General features: G+C 39.2%; 1 protein-coding gene across 2 annotated transcripts in view; it reads right to left on the bottom strand.

Moving 5' to 3' along the window:
• Nucleotides 1-19,386, bottom strand: part of LOC139468277 (caskin-2-like) — a 231,097-nt gene that overhangs the window by 137,219 nt on the left and 74,492 nt on the right. For both annotated transcript variants that reach the window (XM_071250143.1, XM_071250144.1), the window contains exons 3-6: nt 13,377-13,474; nt 10,218-10,363; nt 7,121-7,216; nt 1,120-1,250 (exon numbers count right to left, since the gene is read on the bottom strand). In XM_071250143.1, the coding sequence (XP_071106244.1) occupies nt 1,120-1,250; nt 7,121-7,216; nt 10,218-10,363; nt 13,377-13,474 (471 nt within the window). The remainder of the gene's footprint in view (nt 1-1,119; nt 1,251-7,120; nt 7,217-10,217; nt 10,364-13,376; nt 13,475-19,386) is intronic.

The following is a 19,386-nucleotide window of genomic DNA, read 5'->3' as shown; positions in this document are numbered from 1 at the left end:
AGGAAACTGGAACTGCAGATAGCTTTATGACTGATATGCTTCATGGCCTTTGAGCCTATCTGCCTCTAATGGTGACAAGATGATATTAAACACTTTCAAACTGACCATTACCAGACATCTTGAAGACCAACAGATGTACATGGGCGTTTTTCATCTAGTTCACTACTCTGTGATAAAGCATCGCATGTGATAAATGCCTCCTATTAATATGGCAGATTTCTTGAGGATTTTACATGATTTCCAATCTGGAAGTGGTTGCCATGTCGATGCATGTAATTACCTACCAAGTGTTTGAAACTTAAGATGAAAGACTGGTCCTTGCCACCAACCTGATGAACGACCCCTGAACACTAGAAACCTACTCGGCTTGTACAAGCTGTGTGTGGTCATATTTAATAAGGTTCAGTGAGTCAGTGAGTCAGTGAATGTTTTGGGTTTTTTTCAATTTGGCAAGATTTCTTCTATATCAAGGTGGCCCTTAAATACTGAGGGTTGGCAAAGTAGAAGAGTGGGCTGATAATGAGCATTAATCCTTGACATAATGTCTGCCAAAACAAAGTATCAAAATCAGAAATATTTATTTTTAGATAATTATTAAAGCCGGGACCGATTTAAAGATGATAACATTTGTTATTTCATCAGCTATAATGGGCAGTGAGTGAACGTTCATCAACACATGGAATCTCCACCCACACACCTCCGGCAGCAGATATTATCTACACCTGATTAGAGTCCGATGTCCGGCCCCAAGTCTGCAGCAAATGTCAGTAATAATTGCCAAATGTGAATCGTACATTTCTAAATAAAAGTTAATATGGTTATAACTATTGTGATCACATGATCCAGGTGACTTTCATTTCGCTGATAACAGGACCAATAAAGAGGTAGAGGCTTAAATGCAGAATTTTACATTATGAATAGTATGTAAATACCTCTTAAGTTAAGAAAAGTTGTTTATTAAATATCCCCAAATAAAAAAACAACAACATTTTTTTCCAATCTGCTGGCCAATGGTACTTAAGTTTGGAATCCTAGATAGATAAATCCATTGGGGCGAGTTTCTGGAAGAATGAATTTGAATACTGTGAATGACTGTGGCACCAAGTATCTACTACGTACGTGATGATGTCCACATGGCCGTTCCTGGCAGCGAGGTGCATGCATGTCGTCTGGTTGTTGTCTCCCAGATCCTTCTCATTCACCTCCAGCAGCTTCAGACACAGGTTGTTCCGCAACAGCATCTCCACCACCTGCAACAACACCACACACGTCAGTCACACAACGCTTGTATTAATGTCAATGTGATGACAACTGCAAACTATTACTACTATTAAAAGACTGATTCACAAGTTGTAATTGAACATGTCATGTTGGGTATGAGGTGAGGTGAAATTGCGTTTAACATCGCGTCCAAGATTATTGCACTTATAAAGCGACGTGCATGTACGTGTGTGTTTGTGCGGCTGCTTGTACTAGTCCGGACTGATGCCGATTTATAGTGCTAGCCCACTGAGATGCCATGCCGCAGTTTAACATAAATACCCCACTCAGACACAGTATACTGACTCCGAGCTGACCAGTCCTTGTTTTAGCCCCTTAATGCCGAGCGCCAGACAGGGTAACAACAAGTACCATCTTTTATCGTCTTTTGGTATGACGCGGCCGGGAATCAAACCCTGGACCTTCCGCTCTCCGGGTGGACACTCTACCACTAGACCACGGAGGCGGTCTTGTTGGGTATAAATTCAGTTGGACCTAGAAAAAGCACCACATTAATAAAAATGCATGTTACACTACCAGGGTATCAACAATGAAAGGCAGTGCTCCTGTCAACAAAATCACAATAAACAACAGTTGTACAACTATTGTCTATTTGTTGTTTAAAGCAGCACACAGTGGTCTGTAAATGATAAAATCTGGACCAGAAAATCCAGTGATTGACATCATGAGCATTAATCCACGCAATTGGGATACACAGACACTGCAATCAACCATGCCTCAGTGCCAGTCCATCTGATCCATTTAGTCACCCCTTACGAAAAGCATAGGTGGCTGGGGACCTATATGCTTACCCGGAATACAAACAGATATAATGTAAAGGCATTTCCGTTTTGTGGTTTAAAAATATTTGCTTTCCAATTATCTGGAGTCAGTTGAAATAAAAAAAAAAGAAAGGTTCACAGCATGATAAGGGCATTATTAAGAAAAGAGGAAAATCTTTACAAATCATTATGAAAGGTATTAGATGTGTTCATACATGAATGATAATTAAACCTCGTTCATTAAAAATTTTATCTTGGGTCACAGGCTTGCTCATACTTTAAAAAAAGTCTTTTTCTTCAAAACTTGACATTTTCAGGGGGCAAAAAGTGCTTTTATCCTAGCCTCATCCTTTGTGCTGGTAAATAATATTTGGTTTGTTTGGTATGAGATTGTTTGGGTGGTGCGGTAAAACAGACAAAATGTACACTTATACTGTCCCTATGTTGCAGTAGTATTTGTACAGTTCCATGTACATGACCCGTGAAAGGTTTTGGTTAGAACAGATCTTCAGCAACCCATGCCTGCTGTAAAAGGCAATTATGCTTGTCGTAAGAGGCGACTAACGGTATGGATATGGTCAGACTCGCTGACTTGGTGGATGCATGTCATCGTGTCCCAATTGTGTGGATCGATGCTCATGATGTCAATCACTGTATTGTCTGGTCTAGACTTGATTATTTACAGACCGCCTCATACAGCTGGAACATTACTGAGTGCGGCGTTAAACAACAAACAAAACATGTATGTATTTACTTCTGAAAGAGTTTGATTCTCTTCATAAGATGTCAGTTGTCTTTAGAAAGTTTTTAGGTTTTTAATTTCACTTTTAAGTATCCTTGAAATGAATCCCAAAATGTACACACACAAACATGACAAATGTTTATCATCAGCCATACAAAACCAAATCATAAATCATTCCTATCATGACACCACCATATCATTTTAAGAAAACAGGCTTCCAACATCAAACTCCTCTGTAAGAAACTCACTGAGCTGAACATATCAATATCTCAGCTTCATAGACACAGACAACATAAACTCACTTAATTTCTCTCCCTTAAAAATACACTGTCATATACAACAACATGGTTAAAAAGAAGATTTATTGCTGCAAAATGTCGCAGCATTCCTGAGTGACAGATGAATGAGCTCCATCAGTGTTAAGCCTTTTCACAGAGTGATGTTTATAAACAATACTCAAGGTTTTGTTTACTTTCCATCGCCCAACATTTCACTCTCAGGGAGAATCATCCTGCGAGAATCAACTTTCTTGTCTTCCAACAGATTCTCAGACAAGATTAGGCTGTTTTGGTTTCTTAAATGACATTTCCGGATTGTTCGACTTTGTCATGATCATATTAAAACGACATTCTAAAATCAGATATTAATTACCGGGTACATCTAAAAAACTCTGTTAATAGGACTGGCCAGAGAACAAATCCATCACCACTGAAAGCCATGATGAATTTCTACTTACCAGAGCTCAAAGTCATTATCTAAGACGTTTTCTACATTTTTTCGACTTTATCTTTTTCAATAGATTTTTGTTTGTTTGTTTGCTGTTAAACACCACAGTCAGCAGTATTCTGGCTGTATCATAGCAGCCAGTAAATAACTGATTGTGGGCAAGACAAAATTTTTAAAAGAAAAGCAGCAACAAACATCACCTCCTGCACCCCCATATCACATTTGTTAGTACCTACAGGTCCTAATATACTTTGAGTTTTTATTTATCAAATCTCGCATAAGAATCTCCAGTCTTACTTTATAGTACTTCAGGTTATTTCTTGAACATTAATCCATACTGTATACAGTTGAACCTCGCTTATCCAGACAAATGCTTTTTTCAAATATTGTGAATTTCACTGTTCAGATCCAGAAAACAGATTTTCCGATACAAGAAGCATATTATGTATCATTTATTTTATATCCCGTAAATATAGTCCCTTAGGTGAAGTTTCCATGCATAAGTTGGGTTCCTTTGTACTCCAGTACAGTGTGTGAAATAGTTGCCTACTCGGTAGCCCTTGGCTCTCAAAATTTTGGCTTGACTTCAAGGTTCTATAAATGTCCCAAGCCTGACAGGCTACTGAGACTTTTAATACACATCTCTTAGTTAATTCAAATACAAAAAGTCCTCCTATTTCTGTAGATAAATATAACCATCAAACATATTTTTAAAATAAGAACATCTGTGACAAATCAATGTTGCGATATCAGAGTTAGCCTTGACTGTTGTCACTATAGCACTGTGTATGACAAACATGTTTTGATTGGTTGCAACTTGTAGTTTGATGGTTGTAATATGTAGTTTAACCAATCACAAGCTGTGTCCCTTAATAAACTGTCACATTAACAAGCTAGTGAAATTGAAACCGACTAGGAACTTTTAAGGCTTTTAAAGCCCACCTGGCCAACAATATTTTTAGACTTTTTCACACACATAAGGTGTATATATGTGTTTTAGAATTCTTCTGAGACTGCACTGAAACCAATCTGTAACCTATTTCAATCAACAAGTGTCAGTTCAGACGAAATGTTCTTTGCCAATTTACCTATCTTGCTTGGGAAGAAATCTAAATAGCTCCTGTTACTGGCATTGACCTGCAAGGAACTTGACAGCCTACATCGCCAGGCCACCGTTGCAGGTAGACCGTGTGATGATGGGAGGAAATGAACATTCTTGCTGATGTAGCCATCTTGCTTGATATGAAATCTAAATAGCTTCTGTTAGTGGCATTGACCTGCTGTGAGCATGGCTGGGGCCACCACTGCAGGTAGACTGCATGAGGATGGAGGGATGGACACAGACAGGTGGTCCAGTCCACATACTTCTGTCCATCACTGACAGGCTGACCCTTGGGAAGCTGATTAGTTTGTTTATGTGTTTTATCTCCACGTCAGGATACACAACTATAGTGTTCAAGTCAAGGTGAATCGGTCACAAGAATGGATTATTTGCTCCAAAAGGGTGGATGTGGAGGTCGTCTTAGGTAAAGGGGAGGTAACTAGTCTAACTAGGTTATCTCCCTTGTTAAGGTAGCTAAGGTGTCATTAACCTATCATCCATGTTTTGTGTGCCATATCTAACACAGGTTCTGTCCAGAATCAGTACATCGATCACTGTGTCGGCAAGTCACTGCTGAACATACAGCAAACACATGCCACATCACCCGAATGAATACATTTGTTGTCATATTCATGTGACCACATATTTGCAGTCTATTATGAAACTTATCAGGGCTTTGGTGCATTGCCATACCTTGTGGGCATTTCTAAGATACAAAATGATGAAGTGTATCAGGAGGACATGACATACTTTTCTGAAAGATTGTACATAGTTTTCAAGCCAGTACTATACTTCTAATTTACTCAAAGTTGCTTCATATATTTTGGTTGGGCCACTTTTAATACATCTCCTTAACATGACAGGTGCCAGAACTTGTGTAGCAGATTGTAGATGACATTGTGACCTATCTATCAAGATCCATATCGTATCACAAGGAAGCCCTTCTTTACAACCGCAGTCAGTCATATTTTGCTGGAGCCTGGAGGTGTCTCACAAATGCCATTATGACCACATTATAATCAGCTCCTCAACACAGAAGCATGGAGACCTATATATCTTTAGAATCCCCATGAGTGTCAGGACCAGATCTGTTCTTAGTTGAACAATGAGTGAGTTTGGTTCATTGCTGATTTGAACTTTTTTCAGTTATATCACAGCAAGTCAGTTTGATGCAAACAATGCCGATCCGGAGAAACCCACAAGCATGGGTATATGCTGCTGACAAACCTAGAAATATAATCAGGAAAACATGGAATTCGAACCCAAGTTTTCAACATGAAAGTGAATTATGGTGTCTATCCATGCCTTGGAAACTGTTTTTGAAAAGAAACACAGCTACTGCCACAAAAACCAATTCATACTTAAGCATCTTCAACATTCTTTATGATCAACATTAACATTATTTCATTTCAGTGATAATTCCATACTTTAAAACTATCTCAGTACCTCAAGTATCAATTTTGAAACACTAAAGGATAAAAAAACATACATCTCGAGCCCAGAAAGCTTGTCTTGATCAGCAATGGAGATGGTATTATCACCATCAAATCATAAGTGATGGTGTTGACAAATCTCTGAGGATCCTAATGTTATACACCCGTCTGGTGTCAGTCCCCCACAGTATACTTGACCTACAATGTTGGAGTACCAAGCATCTGCGTGTCTCTACAGCTAGCAGTATCAGGACACCATACCATATGCATCAGCTCATATACTAAAGGGCACTCAGTGTATTCAAGGTTACCCACCCTTCAGGAAAACGCGTTATTTTAACCTTGTACAGCTCATTTATTACTTTAAATTTGACTTTAGTTTTCTGTTACAAGTTTCATTCTAATTTGAATGTATGTGTATAACACTGATTACATTTTTTTTTTAACAAATAAAAACAATTTACGCATATCGTACCTACTGGGTTTACTTACTTCATTGAGGACATATAACTGGTTATTTTTAACAGCTTCCTTAATGTTTGTAACAGCAATTCAGGGTTACTTCTTGCCCCTTCACCAGATAAAAAATAATAATTTTTTTAATAACAATTAAGAGGCTGAAGCAGCACTCAAACACTGTTGCAAACAATAGAGAAATAGTTATCCATAACGAGTTTCATGTCTTCAATTTGCCATTGGCATCAAATATGTATCTAATCATTCATAATGGAAATAGAACTTTTGACAGGCTCATATCTTCAAGAACCTTGTGTCCACAACTTTGGTCTGCACCATGGCCTGAAGAGACCACAATTGTGTTTTCAAAGGCATTTTAAATGCCTGGGCATAATTCATTTTAACCATACACAAACAGTAACATCTCATATTTTAGTTTCCATGGTCACAGTTTTTGCTTAGTTGCTACTTGGAGGTGAAAAAGCGAGGAATGTTGTTTCTGCCTTGTATCTAATAGGAAGAAAATAGCTGATGATTTTGTAAAAGAAGATTTATGTTTGATTGTTTTATAAAATAATAATGTCCATGGAGATTTACTAGTGCATCTAACAACACGTACCCGGTATCTCCCGAACTCGCAGGCCAGGTCCAGCGGTGTCTTCTGCTCCTTGGTGGCCATGATGGGGTCGGCATGGTGAAGCAACAACAGATTGGTCTGCAAGATAAGCAACACACTTCTCAGTACTGCTTGCACAACAAGCGTGGATACAGCTTTTTGGAAATGAAATATCTATTCTGAGTTCACAAATAAATATACAAGCGTTAGATGCAAGTAAATACTCGCAAAGCAAAAAGCATTTGACAGATATAGTATGTTAGTTGAAACCATATCCCCAAAGTTAGTCATAATGTGGACAACATTAACATTTAATAAAAATATCACCTATAAAATTGTGAAATGTCTAGCTTTCTTCACCTCCCCTCTCAACAGCACAGCCAAATCTGGATCTATGTATGTTTTATTATACAATACCTACCATCCAATTGGAAACATAGGGCATCTATTTGTGGAGATGAGATTACAATATGTCAGAATAATTTGTCTTGTAAAATCATTTATGAAAAGGAAACTCTCTTTAATAATTTCAGCAACATTATTTAATAAAAAATATTATGTATGAATATTTAATCTACGATAAGTTCAACCGAGGATTTCACCCTCGAGTCTTAAGATAGTCATGAACCAGTCAAGATCACTTGGTGACTCCACACATTGTGCCAGCACCAGACAGCAGTTAGTGAAGCAGACACTCCCGCTGACCTGTCGACTCTATAGATGACCTGATGGCACTTCAGACTGACCTGACTAAAGGTTGTCAAGGCCTGACACCGTAGGTGTCTGTCTGCAGGCTGTGAATGCACATGTTCCTTTCAGAACACCTGGGCCGGCATTCCTTGTTTACAGGCACACATCTCACAGAGGCTGCGCTGTATAAGCATGATGCAGTCACCAGCGTTCAAAACAGGCAGTAGGGTAGCCTAGTGGTCAAAGAGTTGGCTCATCTCACCAAAGCCCTGGGTTTGATTCCCCACATGGGTGCAACGTGTCAAGATAATTTCTGTGACCCCCTTCTGTGATATTGTGATACAGGGGCATAACACCATACTCACTCATGATAAGCTGAATAGGTAATACTTTAGAAACGTATGCATGAATGAATGTTGTTTTGTGCCCCAGCCTTATCACAGTGGTCTTCAATAAATGAACCTTGGCCAGTTGACTGCATGAGCAATATTCCCTGCCCCCAGGGTACAATGTCATAATCAGCCAGTTCGCACACTGTAATCACCCAAATTTCAAAAGTCGGCCTTAAAACTGAAAACTGTGTAACCATCAGTATAATATCACTTTTTCATCAATATATAACATTTTCATTTTCCTTTAAGAAATGTGACCATCTCAAAGTTATGCTACTGAATGTTCGCAAGGAAATCTCTTGTTTTTTCGCTTTTATGATTCTGTTTTTGAACACAGAGGTTATTCTAAAATATATCAATGAAGCACTTGATAGGCACTTAGAAGTGGTTATCCATAAAAATGTGTCATGTATTATTTTATGTCAATGAGTCAAAAATACACAAGAAAGAATCTAAAGTAGTTAGCAATAATATTCTGTGATAAGTGATCAATCGAAGTTAGATAAGAGTTAATGATTTCACAAAATGGCCAATTTTTGGTGAATGCAGTAGTATTACGCAGACAGTGAGGTGAGGTGAGGTGAGGTGATGTGAGGTGAGGTGAAATGGGATTGAATTTTCATAGCGACTTGCATGCATGTGGGTGCATGTGCAAGTGCGCGTACTAGTGCAGACTCATGCCAATCAGGCAGGGTAACAACAAGTACCATCTTTTAACGTCTCTTGGTATGACGCGGTAGGAGCTCGCACCCGGACCTTCCGCTCTCCGGGTGGACACTCTACCACTAGACCACAGAGGCAGTCCGCAGACAGTGAGTCAGTATAACCCATTAAACTATCCCTGCTATAAATCACATAACAGTTGTAATCCACTAACCCATTTCTACTAAGGAACATCCCCATGTTTTTATACATTGGAAACCCAAATATTGAAGCAAGCTGTCAAGCCAGCTATCTAAACAGAAGCCAGCAGTCATCAACTGGAGGCTACCCTGAAGCTCTCTCCACCCTGCCCCATCCCCTCAGAGCAGGATTACCATGATCGGTGGAGTACCCTGAACCACTTCAAGTCCAACAGCAGTAATCCCACCAAAGGACCTGGCACTCTGATTTGGGTTTTGATCTCTCTGTTTACACCTCAATCGGCAAAGAGTTACTTCGGGCAGGGGGGAGAACTCTGATTGATGGAAGTATGTGCATGACTCCAGTGATGATCGAGGTGTAACATATCATCTGATAGGTTACCTCACTCTGGGCCGCACTTTCCAGAAGTCATATTTCACTGAACAGGTCTTAAAGGGGCATTGTGCTCCACAGTTTACAGAGACAGCCAAATAGCTTAAGCCTAGGTTGCCTTTAAATCCAGGTCAGCTCTGTGGCTAACAATGAGCATATATTTTATCATCTACTTCATCCTCATACCAACGTCTTGAATGCCTGAGACCAAACTTCCAAATCTACACATTACACACAGATTGGTGAGCAATGAGTGCATGTTGTGTGTCATACACTGTGACCTACCGATCTTAATGTCTCTGCTGAGGGCAAGCAAGATATGCTAGTGACAGGTTCTTCCCCTCAATCTCCAAGATCTTATAACTTAATAAACACCTCTTCCTTGTAGGGATTCTGAGTGTCCTTCATATATAGTGATCGGACGGACACAGTGAGGAGCTGCAGAAGATGGCTAGTCCTATGAGTTAGCAAGTCAGTGAATGTTGTTTGACAGCAATCATACAGCAATACAATGGAAGACCTGTATATCTGGGTCTATCAAACCAGCAGTTTAACATGAATACCCCTCTCAGACATACCCCCCTGTTTTAGCCCCTTAATGCCGAGCGCCAGACAGGGTAACAACAAGTACCATCTTCTAACGTCTTTTGGTATGACGCGGACGGGGATTGAACCCCGGACCTTCCCTCTCCGGGCGGACGCTCTACCACTAGACCATGAAAGCGGTCTAGTTTAAGAGGTAGTAGGATCCTATTCTATGAATCATCAATATGAGTACTCACCACATCGACATGGCCATGTTGACAAGCCAGACTGAGGGGGGACTCCCCGTTCTCTGCCTGCAGGTTGACCGGAGACCCCTTCTGCAGCAGGATGTGGACTGGTTGCGACTTCCCTTGCCATGTTGCATAGTGCAGGGGAATCATACCTATCAACACAATCAACAGCAACAAACTATCAGACCAAGAAACTGTTATTTAAGGGATGTGAATCATTTTGCTATTGAAAGACTGCCATTTTGTCGAGACTAGTGCTTCTTCATATAAAACATCTTTCCGAGGCAAGGGAGTTAACTGACAGTAAAAGTCCAGTTTCCACCCTAGCCAAACTAGGCTGGAATCATGGAGTTATATTTTGGCTGGACTAATGAGTCTATGACAAATATTTTCCAAATCTGTTCATGTTTTTAAACAACGAGTTCAAGTGATTTGATGCATTTTGCGAAGTAAGGCCATTTTTATTTCAATATAGAGTTTGATTATTGATCAGATCGTCTTGACTGAGCGCCGCTATTTTGTTTGAAGCAAATGCAAGTGATATGAAAGGTGGAATCTGACTGGTCAGGAGGGAGATAGAAGGGAGATAGAAGGGACATAACTCGGACATAACTCGAAAAAGCCATTGGTGAAACTATGATAGAGCTCAGAAATTTGAGCCTAGTTCAGCAAGGGTGGAAAAGGGATTTTTATAGTCAGTTAACTCCCTTGCCTAGGGAAGATGCATCCTGTTGGCGCAATATGATCCTTATCCTACCTTGGTCTTCATGTCCCAATAATGTTAATCTGTGTTTCAGGGACAAGCCTGTGACATTTATCCATCTCTGATAAATCCCAAAGTGAACAATTTACAACTACTAAGAGCTATATATTTCATTGTTCAGTTCACTGACATACAGAAGCTTTCACATTCATAAAAGGTCCACGTGGTCACCCTACTGATTAATCTTACTAAAACACAACCTAGCAAAAGTATTTTTGTTTAAAAGTGGTGGTTCTATTCTGATATAAGGATAAAAAAGAAAACAAATTGCTTCCCTTAATCAACAGTAAATGGCTGAACCTAATTAAATACATGATGCTGCAGTGATAATGATATCAAACATTTGAGTGAAATTTTTATCACATGGTATATGATACGACAGTGAATTGACAAAAAACAGCCATATCAAGATATCAAACAAGTTCTTATCAACAAGCTGTTTTGGATTTCAAACAGATTGTGAAATACTATGAGGCGAGTTAATGTTTCAGATCTAAGTTTATACTAAAAGTTACATTAATCAAACTGTGAAATATCTAAATGGGCTGAAGAGGATATCATATGCACTTCATATGAAATTTGTAAAAAAAAAACCCTTTTTATTTTAATATAATTTATATTTTCGTAATCTACAACCACAAACACTATAATCTGAACCACCTAACTAAAGCAGCTTTATCATATTATACAACAAATTAAACATCAAGATTTAATTTACTATTTTCCAACACATTTCAATTTATATCCTAACTTCCACAAGGATAAACCTTGCCCTTTAATGGTGCAAAAAGCATGCAAACCTTGGAAAGCATGTTACATAAACCATTTGGAACTGCCCTGTCAGAAATATGAGGAATCATATCTATGAATGGAGTTTTTTCTCCCTCACACACACAAACTAAGATAACCTCCCTTTAATCTCTGGCACAGGAAGTGGCTATCTGGTCACATATCCTCCATCAAACCCTCCCCCGCCCCACATGTGAGTCACACCCACATCCCTGGCACTTTTACAGAAGAAGCTACTTTGATCCCTCATATTAACATATCCTATTCAAAACAACTTCAATACAAGGTAAAACGAGCCTGGTTAAATGTCAAAGGCTTTAATCATCATTATTGATTAGTTCTGGTGTTGTCATTCTCATATCAAATTAGTTTTTTACTTACTGACAAAAATGAATTTTAGAATGAGTCATGTTAGACTTGCTACTGATTATTTACAGGTGGAACCATGTACCTCAAGTAACAAGACAACATGTTCCTTTATCAAAGGGAGGCAATTCTTGCCACGGATCATATTGCTGACATGGTCCAACTCAGCATAAACCATAAAATCCTCCCACAATTTCAGGACTATAGACATGATGCAGAATACTATCATGGAGATAAGACTCCGTTTTCTTCTTAAACTATTGTCTAACAATAATCACTCTGAAAAATCAGTGTTCTTCAGGGACGGATAATATTTTACCCAAACCGTTCATATAAGGTCAGATGTATATCACAAGACAAGATAATACTGGCTGCCAATGGGGAAATTCTTCATACCTCAGGAGTGAGACACATGCTAGCACAACATATGAAAACAGTAACAACATAAAGATTTGAGACTTCTTATATAAGCCAATCAGCAAAATAGGACAAGGTAGTGATTTAGCAGTCCCTTGTAAGTAATTCTTTGTTCAATTGTAACATAAACAAATTGTATCATGATACAGAACTTTTTTTTTAGTTCAGCTGGTGTTACCTCTGTTGTCTTGGAGTAAGGTATTGGTGACACTGATATTTGACCTCAGTTAGTGTTACCTCTGTTGTCTTGGAGTAAGGTATTGGTGACACTGATATTTGACCTCGGCTTGTTACCTCTGTTGTCTTGGAGTAAGGTATTGGTGACACTGATATTTGACCTCAGTTATTGTTACCTCTGTTGTCTTGGAGTAAGGTATTGGTGACACTGATATTTGACCTCAGTTAGTCTTACCTCTGTTGTCTTGAAGTAAGGTATTGGTGACACTGATATTTGACCTCAGTTAGTGTTACCTCTGTTGTCTTGAAGTAAGGTATTGGTTATATTGATATTTGACCTTAGTTAGTGTTACCTCTGTTGTCTTGGAGTAAGGTATTGGTTATATTGATATTTGACCTTAGTTAGTGTTACCTCTGTTGTCTTGGAGTAAGGTATTGGTGACACTGATATTTGACCTCAGTTAGTGTTACCTCTGTTGTCTTGGAGTAAGGTATTGGTTATATTGATATTTGACCTCAGTTAGTGTTACCTCTGTTGTCTTGGAGTAAGGTATTGGTTATATTGATATTTGACCTCAGTTAGTGTTACCTCTGTTGTCTTGGGGTAAAGTATAGGTTATATTGATATTGATATATAACTCAACAAATTTTACCTTTGTTGTCACGGAGTTCTGTGGAGGCTCCGCTATCCACCAGTAGCTGAATGACGTCAGTGTTGCCCATGAGCGCCGCCTGGTGGAGAGCGGACATGCTGCAAAGACAGATGGAACATACTAAATAAATGACTTCTTCTGTGCAATCACACTTTTCACGGCAAACTTCTTGACATATATATGTCTGGACCAAACAATCCAGTGGTTGACATCACAAGCATCAATCTACGCAATTGGGATACGATGACATACATCAACCAAGTCAGTGAGTCTGACCTCCAAATCCATAAAGTCACCTCTTACAACAAGCATAGTGTCCATTTATGACAAGCATGGTCGCTTAAGACCAGCTTCATATCATTCAAATAGGACGAAACTGTGACAGTGAATGGGTCCAGGGTATTTATCAGAAGTGAGATAATATACCCTGGATAATTGAGGATGATCACAATTGAAACAATCCTGTACCATACTTTCAAAAAATGTTTGCAATGTCACAAACATGCAATCCTATAACCTTCAATGTATTGTGATCAGAAACATGGACATGTGCTCTACCATACAACCATTGATCCTCAGGACATGCATGACAAGTAGTCCATCAAGAGTTGTTTCCCTTTTTAACAAAATGTTTTTCTCCTCTATTTCCCCCCGCTACATCCAATTTATGCTTCTCATGTATTCCCGCGTGGAGCCACATGGGAGCCAACTACTACTGGTGTTCTGATGCTAAAATCGGACACAGGAATCACATTATTTACCTTCTTCCATTACAACTGTGTATGCAGCTAAAACAAATATTTACTGAATGCACATCCATGGATTATTGTCAGTAGAAGATTAAAAGCCTGCTCTGAATCTCTGCTTAGATGTGCAGGGAATAATAAGATCAAATACTGGCAATCTTCACTCCATTTCTACACATCAAACGAGAACCTAGGCCACAAGCTAATACTCTAGCACAAGTGATCGCAGATAATACCTGTATGGCATCTCTATAATACTTGCCTGCATCCATTTGTCAAAGATATTCAGGTTTTAACTCCCTGAACATTTTATGATCCCTACTACATATTTACTCAGTCCCAATACATTAATTTAGCCAATTATGAAATGAGATCTTGCATACCGATGTTATAGGATGAATATCATGTCTTACTGTATGTGAAACGTATTCCCATTTAAGGTATAAATTTCTCCCCATGTTGCAAGGTACTTTTAAAGACCGTCAGTTAATGATAAATCTGCTGAACTCTGAACATCCTGATATGATCCATGCTGTTTCTGTATTCTTAAACCATGTCTTTATAATGAGGAATGTGTAACTTGATTTAAAATATAATCATGTACATCACGGGACAAATGTTAGCATCCAATCTGCATTGTACTATGGGCCTTGATTCCTAAATTACTGAATATAAAGTCTGACAGTCTGTCTGTCTGTCTGTCTGTCTCGTTATACTAACTAAACCATTAAGATGATGTCAGGCTATTGTTGCTGCAGCTGACTCCAAGCCATGAAGTCCCTCGACATTCTGTACATGTATTATGAACAAGTAAAATTGATGCAACTTTCAGTCAGCATGAAAATTTTTAGAGAAATTGTATATCAACCATAACATGGTTTAAACAGAGATTGTTCATTCCGTAAGGAGAACCAACAGATTTTCATGACTTCTTCAATTAGGAATGATAAAATACATTTTCATTCTTGATGAAATACATTGACACCAAAAAGCACATACTCTAATCATTAAAACAAGGGGTGGTTGGGCAGTCTTATGGTTAAAGCATTTGCTCATCTTGCCAAAGTCCCGGGTTTCATTCCCCACTTTGGTACAATGTGTGAAGCCCATTTCTGGTGCCCCCACGCTAAGGTAAATCCTGGAATATTGCTAAAACAGTGTAAAAACACACTCACACTCACACTTTACATCCTACCGAATGTAATAAATATTAAGTCACTGTCTTGACACTGTACACCCCTGAAGACAAGGCAGTAGCTAGTTCATGTATTTTGCACATCATGACTGAAATAGGATATTTGTATCCCCCACATGGAACAACCTATGTAAACAGTTCTATAAGTAGCGCAGTCAGCAAACATCGTAAATACTGCTCCCTATCACTACAGGTGCTGCAGCGTGACAGGGAGCTCCTACTGCAGGGATATACTACTGTGTCAGGGTACTGCTGCATGGTCTGAAATACGCCATGTGGCAAAAGTCAAATATCCAGATGAAGCCTAAAATGTTCTTTTTACACGGCTGTCAGAACTAGGTGGCTTGGGAGTCACCACAGCTACACAATAGTTTCGTTACTGTAAGCTTAACACATTAGTGGTCGGCCTTTTGAGTCTTCAGTATTTCAGTTATATGTGTCAGACTAGGGGCCTATGACTTTTTTTCCAGCTAACCTGACTATATCTCTGTTATTGGCGTATTACTAGACCAACATCTAGTCTCTGAAATGAACATCCGTACCGAAAAAAAATAGTTGTTAAATTATCTACATAAACTTTAATAAAAAGGAGCCCAGAGGCTCTCTTCACCCTGATACTGCAGAAATCTAGACTTGCATGGGCTGTATTTGAAATATGGGGCGGTCGCGTAGCCTGGTGGTTAAAACGTTAGCTCGTCACGCCAAAGACCCGGGTTCGATTCCCGACATGGGTACAATGTGTGAAGCCCATTTCTGGTGTCCCCCGCCATGATATTGCTGGAATATTGCTAAAAGCGGCGTAAAACCATACTCACTCACTGTATTTGAAATATTTGTATCAGGGTCTGTAAGACAGACGAGTGTATAAGGCAGTAAATTTTAACGGTTCTGTGAGTGGGTGCATCATGACTTCAGTTACCATAGACTCAATACTTTTGGAATTTTTTGTACCACTTGAGGCAGGGAAAGATGAAGTAGCCTCGCTTGAAGAAATATTGCCTACGTCAAAGGTTTCCTCCAACTGCTTCAGTTAATGGCTTCATGAGTCAGGTTAAATGTAAGCAAAAGAGACAGTACAATAAAAATATGTAAATATAACTCATAAGAATTTCTCATTCGCCTGAAGCATACCTTAAAATAGGCGGATTGCTTAGGGCAAGTCCCTACGTCTAATATTCTCCCTGTATTATACACCTGATCAGGCAAATGCTTAGAAAATTGAGTTCTTGGCTCGCTGACTGAAAGAGGTCATATTTTCAAAGTAGGCACTTTCCAGCAAGTTAATTACCCTCCTGACTGGAGGAACAGTCTTCTATAGACATGTACACTCAACATACGACACTAGGGCCGCTGTGTGGGGCAAAGGGTCGACACCAACACAAACACCCCTCTAATGGTTTCTTGAACAAGTGTAACAATAAACATTTAAGAGTCATTTCGACCACATCAATCAAGATGGAGTGAATATGAAAAGTCTCAAGCAATGTTATCATACTTCCATGTCAGTATGATGAGATCTGATTGGTCCATGTGATCTGGATAAAATACTATGTATCCCACCTCGGAGGGAAATAAATTTCTCAGCGGGATAATTTATCACTTATACTCCGCCACGAGCATGTCATGCTGCACGTGGATTTCTGAAAGGCATAATAAATCCCTTATACACATGCTTTTTCCGAGTCAATGAAAGTCACGTGACATAGCACAAGTTCACCTCAGTTCAATCGAACAGCTGTTTTCTATCAATTTTGAATTTGAATGTCCTACTCAAACATGTTAATAAGATAAATTTGTTGTAGCAGTATCACTCAAAGATACATGTGCTTTTATGCATCCCTCATTAGGTTTTACACCGCTCATCTCCGGCTCGTGGTATAAAACCTAACATGGGAGGCATATTACCCCATGCACCCCTCTTGATACCACTACAACTTATATTGGAAACAACACGACGAAAGTCAAGGGATGTTGCAATACGCCTGATGGTAAAAATGAAAGAATTAAGGGTATCTTGTTTAAAATACTATAGGAGCAAACTCAAGGAGCCAATAACCCTTTTAATTTTAAACAACACCTAAAAGTATAAGGAAGAGAATCTATGGATGTCAACTTCTTTATTATGAGTTGACATCCATAAATTCTCTTCCTTATGTGTATCACTTCTAAATGCCTTTCAAAGACTATCACAGTATGCTATTAACTTGCGTCATGAACCAAAGGTTTTTGGTTGTTCAAAACATGGATTTCTTGTACAATCACCCACAACACTGTAATTGCCTTCAGAATTATTTCCATGACCAAAATGTATTTACTGTCACTATTTTCAGTTGAGAGCTTTCAGATAAGTAGCTACAGATCCCAAACCAATCCGCTTGGCACAAAGTGCTCAAACCAAATGAAGCAATTCTAATTCTTTTCACACCACCACACAGCTCATTGTTTGATGTAGTCGAAGAATCCACACCTTGCCCATAAGGACAGCCTCCTCAAACTGTGCAGAACCTAGCTTTGTTTAAACTTATTGGCTGGAAATAAAGCAGAGATTTTTGACTGTTTGGTATTGTTGTCTCTCCATTGTCAGCACAAGGACAAGCCGAATTCTGGGCCAGCGATGGATCTGTTTACCATTGACCCTCCAAATCTCCCTGTATATCTTTCTTTGTGAGGGTCAGCTATCCCCCGTGAGTCAACCTGACCCTTCTCATGCTGACCTGTCCTCGCAGGTAGTGAGTGTCCGCCCTTGCAGCATGATTGGCCAGTTGTATTGACCAGTACAGTTTTTCCTGTCTGCTTGGTCTCCATGGACTACTCCAGATTATTCTGTTGTATTTACTTTCAGTGTTTTCCTTGTATACTTGTTCTATTTTGTGAAATGAGTGTCAGTGTGTCACTCAGATGTCCCTCCAAGCTCATAAAGCACTCAGCTAGGGGCGGTCATGTGTGAAATCAACATCTAGCAGCTGACAGTGCCTCCTGATACTGACATCATAAAAGCTTTTACATGTTCAAAGGCAACTAATATAGGTCAAGCAGGTCTCAGTAAGAATTAATTTAAGATGGAATTAGCTGTTCAATTTTCTGTATTGTCAAACATGAGACAAGAATATCTCCTTGGCAACTAAGTTCCCATGCAATCAAAGGTCCATGAATGTTATGGATGTTCACGAAATGAGAGGACAGGGGTTGCAGGCGAGTCCCATATGGAATCAGTATTATCATGATAAATGTTTGAATGTATTAAAGCAATTGCCTGAAACCTAAAAGATCGTAGATGGCATAATGTAGTGGCGAGGGATAAAAAGTAAACCCATGTGAAACCTATGTGAAACCCTGTTAAATATAGTATGCCTTGCTAATTAGAAATCCATCACCTTGAACCGTTTCAGATAATATGATTTGGTTTTAGATGCATCTTTCACACTGGTCAGAAAGGTGCACGAGACTTTGATTATACGAAATGGGTATCGATCACATAAAATGAACTGGACATTGACAGCATGAACTGAACTTGACACTGATCGTATGAACTGAACTGGACATTGATCGTATGAACTGAACTTGACATTGATCGTATGAACTGAACTTGACATTGATCGTATGAACTGAACTGGACATTGATCGTATGAACTGAACTGGACATTGATCGGATGAACTGAACTGGACATTGATCGGATGAACCGAACTGAGCACTGGTCACATGAACTGAACACGACATCAGTCAGATGAACTGGACTGAAGTCAAATGATACCTTTATCACATATACAAGACTGGACATAGGTCCAAGGTGCAGAACTGGACACTTGTCAAACAAGGAACATCGGTTGCTGTTCAGATAAACTGAACAGGACATTGGTCAGATAGGTGGATACAGCAAACACAACTGGGACAAAGTACAATTTTCCCATATCCCTATGATAAACGGAAATCATCCTGGTATATGATCCAATGTCAGGAAGGATGTATGTACTAGGTCGCAGATCGCAATGACCTTTCACAGATTGCGTCAGCTTCCCATCAATTATGTGCAGGATGTATGCACCATCATTTCACCTTCATCACTAACCC

The sequence above is a fragment of the Haliotis cracherodii genome, unplaced genomic scaffold, assembly GCF_022045235.1.
Source record: "Haliotis cracherodii isolate W230 unplaced genomic scaffold, xgHalCrac1.p SCAF_2, whole genome shotgun sequence".
NCBI lineage: Eukaryota > Metazoa > Mollusca > Gastropoda > Lepetellida > Haliotidae > Haliotis > Haliotis cracherodii.
The sequence above is the reverse complement of the archived record's forward strand: the minus strand, read 5'-3'. Positions and strand labels throughout refer to the sequence as shown.